Here is a 14,118-nt window from a genome sequence, read left to right as displayed (position 1 = left end):
ACCCCCGGGTGCAGAGTCCCCGGGGGGAGGGCAGAGCCCGGGGGGAGGGCAGAGCCCCGGGGGAGGGCAGACCCCCGGGGGGAGGGCAGACCCCCGGGGGTAGGGCAGAGTCCCCGGTGGGGGGCAGACCCCCGGGTGCAGAGTCCCCGGGGGGAGGGCAGAGCCCCGCGGCCCGCGGCCCCGGGAGCGGGCCGGGCGGGGCCGGGGGGCGGGGCCGGGGCCGGGGGGCGGGGCCGGGGCCGGGCCGGGCCGGGGCGCACGGCGGCGGAGGCTCAGAAGCCCTGCAGCTCGGGCACGTGGCGGTACAGCTCCAGGGCCTCGGGGTTGGAGAAGGCGCCGCGGGGGTCCACGGCCTGGCCCGCAATCACCTGCTTCACCGCCACCTCCACCTTCTTGCCGTTGAGCGTGTACTGCGGGGGGAGCGGGCGGTGAGCCCCGGAGGAGCCCTCGCCGCCCCGCACCCGCCCAGCCCGCCCCGCGGCCTAAGGCGCTGGGTCCCGGGCCCTCCGCCCGGCGGCTTCCCTGGCCGGGAGCCTTGATCCATCGCCCCGGGGCGCTCCGGCCGCAAAGGGGGAGCTGCTGCTTCCAGCCAGAGGGCTGGCCCGCCGGCACCCAGAGCCAGAGCAAGGGGAGAACTTCCAGGCTGGGGCACACCCCGGCACCCCAAAACGGAAATGTGTGGGCGCCGCTTAAACAGGGGCGAACCCACAGGGAACGGGGGGGGGCGGCGCGGGGCGGGGCGGGGCGGGGCGGGGGAGGCAGTTCTGGGAGACACTGCACGCAGCAGCCGGGGAGTGTACCCTAACCCTAACCCCTAACCCCTAACCTCTAACTCCTAACCCCCAACCCCTAACCCCTAACACCCAACCCCTAACCCCTAACCCCCAACCCCTAACCCCTAACTCCCTAAAACCCTAACCCCCAACCCCTAACCCCTAACTCCTAACCCCTAACCCCTAACCCCCAACCCCTAACCTCTAACTCCCTAAAACCCTAGCCCTAGCCCTAGCCCAAACCCCCCATCCTGGAAACATTGTAGCAAAGACGTTGCCGGGGCAGCTCCGAGCGCAGCGCCACCTGCCGGCCCGGGGAGCAGCTGCACAGGCACACACGTGCGCACACATGTGCCAGCACCACTCAGCTGACCCCTCACTCACACCGGGAGGGGTACACAGACAGCGCTCAGCCCCAAACAGACGCAGGTCGGTCCAGGGGCCAGAGTGGCCGCACCGGGGCCTGGGAAAGGGGCGTTAATCTCCCGTTAGGAACTCGCAGGGGGAGTCCGGGAAAAGCCCGGGGGTGGGGGGGAGCGGGGAGGGGGAGAGGGGTGGTGCAGGGCCGGGCCTGCCTGCCAGCAGCTCTGAGGGGGTATCTAGCAGGAGCTGCTTTCGGTGCAGCTTAGGAAGGGTTAAAAAGGTGGTGGCGGGGAAAGGCACTGGTTGCCAGGCAACAGGAGCAAACTCTATATAAAACCATGGGAGGTGCCAGTGCGCAGGCGGCAGCGGCCGGGGGAGGGGCAGGGGGAGGGGCATGGGGCAGAGAAGGGCAGGGCCAGGCCCGCGGGGGCACGCACCGGGATGCCCTTGGTCTCCAGGATGAGGCTGGGCACGTGCCGGGCGGACAGGCCGCTGCGGATGGCGTCGCGGATGCGCTGCACCAGCGCGGGCCGGAAGGCGTGGCCGGCCGCCATCCGCAGGAACAGCACCACGCGCTCCTCGCCGTCGCGGTTGTGCTGCGGGACGCACAGGCTGTCGCTCACCTCCTCGAAGGCTTCCACTGCGGAGGGGAGGGCGGCAGAGGGGGTCAGGCCGGCCCTGCGAGGCGCCCGGGGGCGCGGGGATGGGTGGACAAACACCCCACTGGGGAGGCAGCCCCCTGAGCTGGACGGTCTGCACGGAGGAGCGTGAGCGGCCCCTGCTTTCCAGATTACGGTAGATTGTTTTAAGGAGGCCGGTCCGGGCCAGAATCTCAGTGTTTCCTCGGGCCAGGCACTGGAGGGCCACGGGGTCGATTCACGGTCAAGGGCCAGCACCTGGGTTGCAGGTTCCATCTCTGCTCCAGTCGAGCGAGCAGGAGGCAACCAATCCCTGAGTCTCCCTCGCAGCAGTGTTTTCCTCTCTCCCCCCTCCCTCCACTCTCTCTAAAAGGTTAATGGAAATATCCTCGGGTGAGGATTAACCAAACACATATTTAGATGGACAGCCCGCCGGGGTGGCTCAGTGGGTGAGCGCTGACCTATGAACCAGGAGATGATTCCAGGTGGGGGCCCATGCGGGCTCCGGCCCCAGTGTGGGGGGCGCAGCTGTGAGGCCAGGGCCCCCGTATGGTGCTCTGTGACCCTCAGCACCCATGCAGCCTCTCTGTGCTCTGTGCCTCAGGCGCCAGGAGCAGGCAAGGCAACCCACCTCACCCCCTCCCCAGGCCCAGCAGACAGGGCAGCCCCAAGAGCCCCCTCCTGACCCCCCTCCTGACCCCCCTCCGGAGGCCGCCCGGGAAGGACACGCCCACCCAGGTCCGCTCACACCGGGAGGCGGGCCGAGGGGAGGCCTTGGACCCCCGCCCCCCCGGACGGAGCGCCCCCGGACGAAGCGCCTACCGATGTTGTAGATCTCGGAGCTGCCGAAGCGCACGCCGTTGGGGTTGAGCGTGCCGTCGCTGGGGAGAGACGGGGCGTGAACACGGAGCCGCTCAGAGCGGGGCGTGTCCCAGAGGCCCCCCCCCCACATGGAGCGAGGCTGGACCAGAGGGGGCCGCGTGGTGGGCACCCCCGCTCCACACAGTGTGTCCCCTCTCCTGATCCCGGCCATCCCTCCCCTCCCCTCTCTCTCTCTCTCTCTAAACTCAGAGCCAGACACCAAAGCAGCCGCCTCATGTGGGCACCATGTCCCCTCACTGCGCCCCCGACCCCGTGCAGGGCCCCTCCCGGCTGTGGTGGCCCCAGGACCGGGAGCCCTGAGCGGAGCGCTGTCCCTGTGCCAGGCACCGGCTGTGCCTCTGTGCGGCCTCTCCCTCCGCCCAGGAAGGGGAGCCGGGCGGCGGGAGCCGACAGGGGCAGGGCTCACCTCCGGCCCAGCATGACGATGCCCCCGGTCCTGGGGTTGATCTTGCAGTAGTCGCCGTGCGCCCAGACACCTGCGGGCAGAGGCGCTCGGTCACCCCAGAGCCTGGCCGGAAACCCTCATGGTATGGGGGGGGTGGGGGGGAGGAGAGAGCTGTGGGGGGAGGGGACGCCAGGACTGGAACCTGGGAACTTGGAGAAGTAGGCCTTCCGGTACTTGCTGCCCGTCTCGTCATTCCAGAAGTGCGTGGGCTGGCAGGGGAAGGGCCTGGTGCACACCAGCTCCCCGCTCTCGCCCCAGACGGCCCTGCCTGGGGAGGGGCGGGAGGGGCGGTCAGTATTCCGGACATGCTCGCGGGCACAGAGCCGCCCCGCCCCGCCCCGCCCGGGACCCACTGCGCCCGCCGTACCTGCCTCGTCCCAGGCCTGCACGGCCATGCCCAGGTTGCGGGCCTGGATCTCGCCCCGGTAGACGGGGAGGGAGACGTTCTGGCCCATGAAGCAGGAGATGATGTCGGTGCCGCCTGGACAGCGAGAGGCAGATCCCCATCCGGAGGATGGAGACAGGGGGCTCGTTTGTCACCTGTGAGCCTGGAGGGGGCAGACCCCACAGCGGACCCCGCTCCTCCCCATCAGCACTGGGACGGCCCGGCCCATGGGCGTGGCTCAGGGGCGGAGCATCGGCCTAGGAACCAGGAGGCCAGGGTTCGATTCTGGGTCAGGGCACAGGCCGGATTTTGGGCTCCATCCCCAGTGCGGGGCGTGCAGGTGGCAGTCAATCCATGATTCTCTCATCACAGATGTTTCTCTCTCTCTCTGCTTTCTTCCTGTCTCTGACATCAATACAGGTATATATGTTTTTTAAAACACGAAGTTCTAGGCAGACAGGCCGCTTTGCGGGAGGAATGGAGAGGAGACGCGGCTCAGGCTCTGGGTGACTCCCCGGGGCGTGGAGCTGAATGAGCCAGCTCCCGGCTCCCGCGGGGAGGGGAGACGCGGGCTCACAGGAGACCCGCCTGCAGGCGGGGCGGGGCGGGTGCCCCTCCTGGGATCAGCGGTGGAGTGCCGCCCGGCCGCACCTGAGATGGAGCCCAGCAGCACGTTGCTCTTGACGCTCGTGTACACGTACTCGTAGCTCTGCGCTTTGAGCGGGGAGCCCGTGGACAGGATCGTGTGCAGCGTCTGCAGGCTGTGCGTGTCCGCTGCGAGGAAGCAGAGGTGAGACCCCGCACCTGCGGCTGGCCTCCCCGGGGAGGGAGGGAGGAGGGAGGGGAGCGGAGGGAGGGGAGGAGGAAGGGGAGGGGAGGGGGCTGCCTCCTGGGGGAGGGGGAGTGGGGGGAGGAGGGGAGGGAGGGGGCTGCCCCCTGGGGGAGGGGGAGTGGGGGAGGAGGGGAGGGAGGGGGCTGCCCCCTGGGGGAGGGGGAGGAGGGGGAGGAGGGGAAGGAGGGGGCTGTCTCCCTGGCTGGCCGTCAGGGGCTCACCTGGCTTCAGGCCTCTCTCCTCCAGCACCGACAACCACTTGGCCCCGGTTCCCAGGATGGTGATGCTGGGGGGCAGGAGAGAAAGGGGTCACCATGAGTGAGGGCTCGCCTCTGCTTGTGTGCCACCCCGGCTGACTGGGCGCTCGGTTCCCGGATTAAAGTCAGCCGAACGGGCGCGGTTCCCGGATGTAAACCCGGCCGAATGGGCGCGGTTCCCGGATGTAAACCCGGCCGAACGGGCGCGGTTCCCGGATGTAAACCCGGCCGAACGGGCGCGGTTCCCGGATGTAAACCCGGCCGAACGGGGCCTCAGCTCTGCTCTTAGCAGCCCTGGCCCAGCCCAGAGCGCAGGCAGCCACAGGCAGGGCAGAGGGCCCCGGCGCGCGGAGGAGAGGGCGCAGAGGGGGACGGACAGGGGGCGCAGGGGGACGGACAGGGGGCGCAGGGGGAGGGACAGGGGGCGCAGGGGGACGGACAGGGGGCGCAGGGGGAGGGACAGGGGGCGCAGGGGGACGGACAGGGGGCGCAGGGGGACGGACAGGGGGCGCAGGGGGAGGGACAGGGGGCGCAGGGGGGGAGGGACAGGGGGCGCAGGGGGACGGACAGGGGGCGCAGGGGGAGGGACAGGGGGCGCTCACCCCAGCCTGTCCACCAGGTCCCAGAGCACGGTGGGCGTGGGCACCAGCGGGGAGCCGTCGTACAGGACCAGCGCGGCGCCCGTGGCCAAGGCGGACACCATCCAGTTCCACATCATCCAGCCCACCTGCGGCGGCGGGCGCTCAGCGGGCGGCACCCTGGCCACACGCCCCCGCTCCCGGACACGGACAGGGCCGGTCTCACACCTGATCCCCAGCTGCACACACTTCTCACGGCTGCCGTAATGGCCAGACCCGGCCCAACACCCATTCATTCTCCGCCCCAGGCCCTGAAGGCCGACACCTGGGTGCAGGCTGCCCCCTGCTGGAGGCGCCCGGAAGCGCAGCGGCCGGGAGCGGAGTGGCCCGCCCCCCCACCCCCAGGGCCCGCCCCGCACCCCCAGGGCCCGCTCCCCCACCCCCAGGGCCCCTGCCCGCCCGCGCACCGTGGTGTAGTAGAGGAGGATGTCGCTGCTGCCCATGTCGCCGTGGAGCATGTGCTCCTTCAGGTGCTGGATGAGGGTGCCCTGCGGGGAGACCGTGTGAGCGGGCGGGGGCGGGGGCACCGGGGGCGGGGGCACCGGGGGCGGGGGCACCGGGGGCGGGGGCACTGGGAGCGGGGAGCACCGGAGACGGGGGCACCGGAGGCGGGGGCACGGGGGGGCGGGGAGCACCGGGGACGGGAGCACAGGGGGCGGGAGCACCGGGGACGGGGCACCGGGGGCGGGGGCACCGGGGGAAAGCACGGGGGAGGGGAGCACCAGGGACGGGGGCACTGGGGTGGGAGCACCGGGGGCGGGGGTACCGGGGGCGGGGGCACGGGAGGGAGCACTGGGGCGGGAGCACACTGTGGGGAGGCCGTGCCGCGGGGACACCCACCCCGGCCGAGTGCACCATGCACTTGGGCGCGCCGGTGGTGCCGGAGGAGAACATGATGAACAGCGGGTGGCTGAAGGGCAGCTGCTCGAACTCCAGCTGCGGCGCCTGGTCCCCCCGCCCGGCCGCCAGGAAGTCCTCCAGGAACTCGCTGCGGGACCGGAGCCCTCAGTGCGGCCTCGCTCCCTGCCCCCCTCCATCCAGCCTGCCTTCCCAGGGGGCGTGGGGGGCGGGGAGAGGGGCCGGGGAGCCGGGCGCAGGGGGCATTTCCGCTGTTTAGCTCAATGGGTGAGCGTGACCTACGACCCAGGAGGTCAGGGCACAGGCCCGGGTCGCGGGCTCCATCCCCAGCAGCGGGCGTGCAGGAGGCAGCCGGTCCCAGGCTCTCTCTCCTCTTTTTGATGTCTCTCTCCCTTTCCCTTCCTCTCTGAAATCAATAAAAATATCTTAAATAACAACAACAATGATAACGATAATAAAGGGCTTCAACAACTCCCACACGCACCCCGAGCCACGGCCCCTCCGTCCCCGCTCCCGGCTCCGCCCTCTCCCCCGGGGTCCGCCGCCTCACCTGTGGGGGACCTGGGAGATGTCCACCGCCTCCCGGGGCGCCACGTAAGGGATCACCACCACCTTCTGCAGGTCCGGCAGCCCTGCGGGGCAGAGAGGACAGGCGTGGGCGGCAGCCCGGCGCGGCCCACAGGCTTTCTGAGTTTGATTATTTTTATTGGTTTCAGAGCGGCAGGGAGAGGCAGAGATACATCCGCGAGAGAATCATGGATCGGCTGCCTCCTGCGCGCCTAACCCTAACCCTAACCCGGGCCTGTGCCCCGACCAGGAATCGAACCGTGACCTCCTGGCTCCTCCAACGAGGCTCAATCCCTGAGCCCCCGCCGGGCCACAGGGAGTTGTGTGCGGCCAGCAGAGGCCTCGGTGAGTCCTTCGGCTCCTGTCTTTGTGCAGCCTGGCCCCGCCCCGCCCCAGGCCCCGCCCCAGGCCGCTCAGGCCCCGCCCCGCCCCAGGCCCCGCCCGGCCGCACCCTTCACCACCCGCTGCAGCTTGTCCAGGTGGCCGTGCGTCCGGCCGTTGTACACCACGGCCTCCACGGAGAAGAGGAGCTTGGGCTGGATCTGGGAGAACCGGTCCAGGACACCCTGCGGGGGAGGTGGTGGCGGTCACCCCGGAGCCCCCTCGGCAGCCCCTGGGCCCATGACCACGCCCCAGGCCCACCGGCTCCGGAAACGACCCAGTTTGACCCCGTGAACCCCGTGTCCCAGGCACTGCAGCCCCTGCCCGGCGGTCCCGGCACCCCACACGGCCTTCCCCGAGGCCTCCCCCCTCGGTGCTGAGGCGCCCAGGGTCCGGGCTGCACACAGCGGGCACTCAGGGGTCCAGGGGCCCTCCCTCCCCTGGGGACCCCGACTCACGTTCACCCCGAAGTCCGGGGATGTGGAGCTCCAGATGGCGCCGATGCTCGCAGCGGCCAGCATGGCCTCCACGGCGTGCTCCCCGTTGGGGAGGTAGCCTGCAGGGGGACAGGAGAGCCGGGGGTGTGGGGGGGGCGCCCTGCAGGGGGACAGGAGAGCCGGGGGTGTGGGGGGGGCGCCCTGCAGGGGGACAGGAGAGCCGGGGGTGTGGGGGGGGCGCCCTGCAGGGGGACAGGAGAGCTGGGGGTGGGGGGGGCGCCCTGCAGGGGGACAGGAGAGCCGGGGGTGTGGGGGGGGCGCCCTGCAGGGGGACAGGAGAGCCGGGGGTGGGCGCCCTGCAGGGGGCGGGGAGCGGGGGGGGGGGCGCCCTGCAGGGGGACAGGAGAGCCGGGGGTGGGCGCCCTGCAGGGGGCGGGGAGCGGGGGGGTGGGCGCCCTGCAGGGGGCGGGGAGCGGGGGGGGGGCTCCCTGCAGGGGCGGGGAGCCGGGGGGGGGGGGCGCCCTGCAGGGGGCGGGGAGCGGGGGGGGGGGCGCCCTGCAGGGGGCGGGGAGCCGGGGGTGTGGGGAGAAGCCGGGGGTGTGGGGGGCGCCCTGCAGGGGGCGGGGAGCCGGGGGCCAGGTCTCTGGGCAGAGACCCTGCAGATCGGATGCCGGGCAGGCCTCCCAGCCGGTCCTGCCTCGGACGGGCGGGCGGGCGGACAGCCCGGTCCTGATGGTGACAGGCGACAAGGCGCCGGCCCTCCGCCCTCGGCACGCACCCCGGTGCCCCGCCCCGCCCCGCCCGGAGGCACACCGGCCCTGCCCCTCGTCCGCCCAGACACTCACCCACCACGCGGTCCCCGCTCCGCACGCCCATCCTCCGCATGGCGGCCGCCAGCAGCGCCACCTGCTGCCGCAGCTCCTCGAAGGTCACCTTCGCCACCTCCTCGCGGCCCTCCCCTGCGGGAGAGAGGGCTCAGGGCCCGCAGCGCCCCAGGCAGCGCCCAGGAGCCGGGGCGCGGCTCCATCCCCGTCAGGCACAGGCCGGGTTGCGGGCTCCATCCCCGCTGGGGGGCGCGCAGGAGGCAGCTCTCACTGGTGTTTCTCTCTCTCTCCCTCTCCCTTCCCCTCTGACGTCAATAAAGATTTTTTTTAAAGGAAAAGTACTGGAGCCGGACAGGGTGCTGGTTTCACAGCCTGAGACTGTGCTGGCACCCACTGAGTCTACACCCCCGCGGGGTGACCTTCTAAAGGCTCAGGTGCTGGTCCCTGAGTGACATCCCCGGAAGGAGGGGGGGAGGGAGGGAGGACGGAGGAAGGAGGGAGGGAGGGAAGGAGGGAGGAGGGAGGGAGGGAGGGAGGAAGAGAGGGAAGGAGGGAGGGAAGAAGAGAGGAGGGAGGGAAGAGGGAGGGAGGGAGGGAGGGAAAGAAGGAGGAGAGAGGGAGGGAGGGAGGAAGGAGGGAGGGTGGAAGGAGGGGAGGAAGGAGGGGAGGAAAGAGGGAAGGAGGGAGGGAGGAGGGAGGAAGGAGGGAAGGAGGGAGGGAGGAAAGGGAGGAAGGAGGGAGGGAGGAGGGAATGAGGAGGAAGGAGGGAGGGTGGAAGGATGGGAGGAAGGATGGAAGGAAAGAGAGGAAGGAGGGAGGGAGGAAAGAGGGAAGGAGGGAGGAGGGAAGAGGCAGGAGGGAGGAGGGAGGAGCTGCTCCCGGACTCACGGGCCACGTAGAGGGCCACCTTGTCGCTGAGCCGGTGCCGCAGCAGGTTCTCGGCGTAGTTGAGCCGGCTGCCGGCGAACCACTCGGGGACGTCCGCCACCCCCTTGGAGGGGTCCACCACCTACAGGGGCGACGGGGAGGACAGGGAGCCGCCGGCACCTGAGGCCTGACCCGGCCGCAACCGAAGTGCCGCCTCCCGGGAGGGAGCCGCGTCCACCGGAAAGCTGTGCCGGCCGCGGGCTCGGGGCGGAGCCGGCCGGGAGCCGGGAGGTCAGGGCCCGGCCAGGGCGCGGGCTCCACCCCAACGAGGGGGGACGACACGGGAGGCAGCCATCAACAGGTCTCTCATCACCGATGCTTCTCTCTGCCTCTCTGAAGTCGAAAACAATATTTTTTTTAAGAGAAAGCGAGAGAGAGAGGGAGAGAGAGAGAGAGAGAGAGAGAGAGAGAGAGAGAGAGAGGGAGAGAGAGAGAGAGAGAGAGATGGAGAGGGAGAGGGAGAGGGAGAGGGAGAGGGAGAGAGAGAGAGAGAGAGAGAGAGAGAGAGAGAGGGAGAGGGAGAGGGAGAGGGAGAGGGAGAGGGAGAGGGAGAGAGAGGAGCTAGAAATGGCGCTCCACCTGGGCAGACCCGTACGGAGGCCGTGGCCGGAACCCCTTACCTCCTCGTACATCCGCGAGGACACGATGCCGCTGAACTTCCAGAACTCGGCCCAGAAGTCCGCGTAGCACTCCACGGACCACTGGTACAGGTCGTGGTAACTGCCTGGACACCACGGACAGGGCTCAGGGTCAGACGGACCTCAGGAGTCTGAGCAGATCCCTGAGCAGCGGGCACCCTTGAGGAACCCCTGGGGGACCCCTGAGGAACCCCGGCACCTCTGGGCGTCCCGGGCCTCCAAGGAGGATGGCGGGGGGGGGGGGGGGGGGGGGATTGGGGAAATCATCACTTCCGGTGAAGCACACCCCACCCCCGTGGTCCCCAAAGGGCACAAAGCAGTGAGGAGGGACGCCTGTCTGAGCCGGCAGCACGCTGAGGACCCGGGACCCCGGAGCCACAAGGCCAGGGTCCAGTCCGGACCTGACCATTCCACCCAGGCAGTGCCTCAGTTTCCCCCTCTGTTAAAGGGAGGGGACAAACAGCGCCCTCTCTTCCCAGGGCACGGCCGAGACGGGGACAGGAAGTCAGCCTGCCCGGCGGGCCTCAGTGGTTGAGCATCAACCTACCAACCAGGAGGTCAAGGTTGGACTTAAGGTCCAGGTTCGATTCCGGTCAGGGCACAGGCCCAGGGTGCAGGCTTGATCCCAGTGGGGGGCGTGCAGGAGGCAGCCGATCCGTGATTCTCTCTCATCATGGATGCTTCCATCTCTCTCTCCCTTCCTCTCAGCCTGCACCTTCAACCCTCAGCAGAGATTCCGTGGGCCCTGGGGACGGGCACCCCGCCAGTCCTGGGGTGCAGTGAGGCACCAGGGGGCCGGCAGCTGGCACCCCGGAGCGTGGCTATTTTTGCACAAGCTCCCACCCCAGCTCCACTGGCACGATTTGAGAGCAGGGACGCGGCCCGCGCCGGCTGGCACCGCCCCCACTGCGGGCCCACAGCTGTGTGCCCAGAGAGGCACTGGGCACGGGCATTCCAAAGAGCTTGTACCCAAAGCAGGGCACTCCCTCCTGAGAGGGCGCCCGGTGGCATGTCTGGTGAGGCCCGGGGAAGGGCCTGGCCTAGCCCGCCACCCATGCCCGCTGCCCGGCTGCAGGCTGCGCCCGAGGGGCTGCCTGGCGGGCAGGGCATCCTCCGCCAGCTCTGCTGGGAGAAGCGGCAAGAACCCACCTACCGCCCAGCCCGTGTGGCTCAGCGGCTGAGCATCAACCTATGAACCAGGAGGTCAGGGTTCGATTCCCAGTCAGGGCACAGGCCCGGTGGGGGGCGTGCAGGAGGCAGCCCATCAGTGATTCTCTCTCCTTGTTGATGTTCCTATCTCTCTCTCCCTCTTCCTTCCTCCCATAAATCAATAAAAAGTGTGTTTTTTTTTTAAAGAAAAATACCCGCCATGCTCTGCAGGCCTGCACAGGGCTGGGTGCAGCTCCTGCAAGTTCACGGTCAGCAAGCAGCCAGGGGGAGCCTCTGGGCCGAGGAGTGACCAGTCAGACCTGCTTCCTGGCGGGCAATGAGCACCGAGCAGCACTGAGCACTGAGCGGGGGCACTGAGCACCTACAGACACTGAGCACCGAGCAGCACTGAGCACCGAGCAGGGGCACTGAGCACCTACAGACACTGAGCATCGAGCGGGGGCACTTAGCACCTACAGACACTGAGCACCGAGCAGCACTGAGCACCGAGAGGCACTGAGCTCCAGCACTGAGCACAGAGCAGCACTGAGCACCGAGCAGGGTACTGAGCGCCCAAGGGCACAGCATGCAGGAAGCAGGGGGACCAGCCAGGGGTGGAGGGAGAGGTGCTCCGGGTGGAGGAGAGGTGTGGAGGTGGAGGGGGCCTGGGGTGGTGGCAGAGCCAGGGGGACCCCCGTCCAAGCCAGGTGACAGCTGATGCTGACTGAGGAGAGGGGTGCAGCCCGCCCAGGGGGGAGGGGGAGAAACCGTGAGGAGCTAAGACCCCAGAGGGGGGGAGGGGGGAGGTGAAGGGGGGAGAGGTCAGGGGGGAGAGGTCAGGGGGTGTGGGACAAGCCAGCAGGAGCTGCGGGGACAAAGGCCTCCTCCCTGCCCATCCTGCCAGGCGGCTCCGTGCAGCCGGTAAGGCAGGCTCCCACCGGACCCTCCTCCTGGCGCCCTGACAGTCCTCCTGGCCTCTGCAGGGTCAGCCCGGGGTGGGGTGGGGTGGGTAACAGGGGACTGAGGGCTGGCAAGCGACCCCACAAACAGAGGGAAGGGCTGCCAGGCGGAAAGGAAGCCTCAGGCTGCACCCCCACCCACAAGCAGGAACCTGGGGAGCGGGGGCCCCCTGTGGACTGAGGGGTCCCCAGGCCAGAGGGGGACCCTCCCCGGGAGGGGACGCCCCACACGCAGGGAGAGGCTGCGGGCAGGAGCCCAGCGCCCTGGACGGGAAACCGCACATCGGGGCCCTTCGGGTGATCAGGAGCGGCTCTGAGGGCCACGTCCGGGAAAGGGGGCGCCCCGGGCAGCGGGCCCCGGGCCGGGGTCCCCCGGGGGCCGGCGGCACTCACCCAGCGCCAGGCCGCAGGAGGCGCCCACGGCCGCCCGGAAGCGGTCCATCTGCGTGTTCCTCTTGCTGTCGGGCTCCCACATCAGCCGGCACCCCACGATCTCGTTGGACATGGCTGCGGGGGGCGCGGGGCGCGGGCCGGCGGGACGGCGCGAGCGGCTCGGCGGAGCGTGGACTGAGCCGGGCGCAGCCGGCCCCCACGCGGCCCGGCGCCCCGCCCCGAGCCCCGCCCACCGGCCCGCCCGAGGCCACGCCCCTCCGTGTAACCTTCCGCCGCGCGGCGCCCGCAAAGGAGTCCGGGGGGGGGGGGGGGGGGGCCGCCGGCGCCTCGGCCCGGGCTCCCCGCGCTCACCTGGGGCGCAGGCGGTTCTAGCAGCCCAGGGAGCCAGGAGCCGGTGGTTGTCAGCGGTTCAGTCATTCACCCTTTTTTTTTTCCCTTTTTTAAAAAATATATATTTTTATTGATGTCAGAGAGGAAGGGAGAGGGAGAGAGAGAGAGAGAGGAACATCCATGATGAGAGCGAATCATGGACCGGCTGCCTCCTGCACGCCCCCCACTGGGGATGGAGCCTGCAACCTGGGCCTGTGCCCTTGACCCGGAATCCAACCGTGACCTCCTGGTTCCTATGTCAACATGTCAACTCTCAACTCCTTAGCCACCTGGTTGGGGTCTGGTCTTTTATTTTTGTAAGATTCATATGACATCCTGTATTGTCTCCATTTCATTATTTGTGGGGTTTTTTTAAAATATTTTTTGCATTTTTTTATATTATATGTGTACACACCTTACCAATCCCCCCTTAAATATCTTATTGCTTTTTTTTTTTCTTTTACCGAGAGGAAGGGCGACAAATAGAGCATTGGAAACATCGATAAGAGAGAAACATTGATCAGCTGCCTCCTGCACACCCCCTACTGGGATGTGCCCTCAACCAAGGTACCGGAATCGAACCTGGGACCCTGAGTCCGCAGGCTGATGCCCTATCCACTGAGCCACACCGGTTAGGGCTGGCCTTTTTTTTTTTTTTTTTTTTTTTTTTTTTTTTTTTTTTAATGAGCTGCTAACTAAGTCGGATGAGGCACGGCTGTCCTTGGAATGAAGAGGCCGTGGGGTGATTCAACAAAATACCTTCTTCTTCATCTTAGTGACTCGTGCACAGCGAATGGGGAAGAAGCTGCATTTTTTTTTTTTTAACGTATTCTTTGATGTCCCTTCGTGTGTCTGGGGAAGCTTACGAGTATGGGAGACACTGCGTTTTCCGATGAAAGAATTGGTGCCAGGAGCCGAAACCGGTGTGGCCCAGTGGGTAGAGCATTGGCCTGCCGACTGAAGGCTCCCGGGTTTGATTCTGGGCAAGGGATCGATGTTTCTCTCTCATTGATGTTTCTAGCTATCTATCCCTCCCCCTTTCTCTCTGTTAAAAAAAGATCAATAAAAATATATTTTAAAAAAAATAAAGAATCGGTGCCAGTCCAGTAAGGTCACTGCCTCCGCGGCCCACAATCAGAGCATGGCCATCGGGCCAGGCCGGAGCCTGAGGCCGGCTGTCAGAGCCAGAGGAGGAGGAGGAGTGGGGGCCGTTCTCGCAGACGTTGGGGCTGGCTCTGTGCCTCCAGAGCCGGGTGTGTCCACAGAAGCCTGTGCATTGACGCTCGCACCCATTTCCAATCTTGGAAATCCTTTCACTAACCCCGCCCCAGGGATCAGCAGGACCCCATTTAGAGACCCCATTTAGAGACCCACTCGCCTGAGCCAATCACAGCGCCCCTTTT

At 68.1% G+C, this 14,118-nt stretch overlaps 1 protein-coding gene across 1 annotated transcript; it reads right to left on the bottom strand.

The window, feature by feature from the left end:
* Positions 1-209: 209 nt before the first annotated feature.
* AACS (acetoacetyl-CoA synthetase) lies at positions 210-12,554 on the bottom strand. The gene is made up of 18 exons (XM_036422976.2): positions 12,347-12,554; positions 9,828-9,931; positions 9,169-9,289; positions 8,302-8,415; positions 7,478-7,575; positions 7,090-7,204; positions 6,622-6,703; positions 6,054-6,201; positions 5,621-5,701; positions 5,178-5,302; positions 4,540-4,604; positions 4,138-4,260; positions 3,469-3,582; positions 3,244-3,369; positions 3,063-3,132; positions 2,597-2,655; positions 1,574-1,776; positions 210-410 (listed from the first exon to the last, which is right to left on the bottom strand). The coding sequence occupies exons 1-18, from the start codon at positions 12,456-12,458 to the stop codon at positions 273-275; spliced, it is 1,998 nt and encodes a 665-aa protein (XP_036278869.1). The 5' UTR covers positions 12,459-12,554; the 3' UTR covers positions 210-272.
* Positions 12,555-14,118: the final 1,564 nt, after the last annotated feature.

This window comes from Pipistrellus kuhlii, unplaced genomic scaffold, assembly GCF_014108245.1.
Source record: "Pipistrellus kuhlii isolate mPipKuh1 unplaced genomic scaffold, mPipKuh1.p scaffold_m20_p_74, whole genome shotgun sequence".
NCBI lineage: Eukaryota > Metazoa > Chordata > Mammalia > Chiroptera > Vespertilionidae > Pipistrellus > Pipistrellus kuhlii.
Note: the sequence above shows the minus strand (reverse complement) of the source record. Positions and strands in the feature narration are given on the sequence as shown.

Excerpts from the sequence above, each read along its gene's own strand:
- AACS (XM_036422976.2), bottom strand. The coding sequence starts at position 12,458 with ATGTCCAACGAGATCGTGGGGTGCCGGCTGATGTGGGAGCCCGACAGC. Across the intron at positions 8,416-9,168 it reads GGTGGCCCTCTACGTGGCCC|GGGAGGGCCGCGAGGAGGTG; the intron begins GTGAGTCCGGGA and ends TCTCTCCCGCAG. Across the intron at positions 7,576-8,301 it reads GAGCGGGGACCGCGTGGTGG|GCTACCTCCCCAACGGGGAG; the intron begins GTGAGTGTCTGG and ends GTCCCCCTGCAG.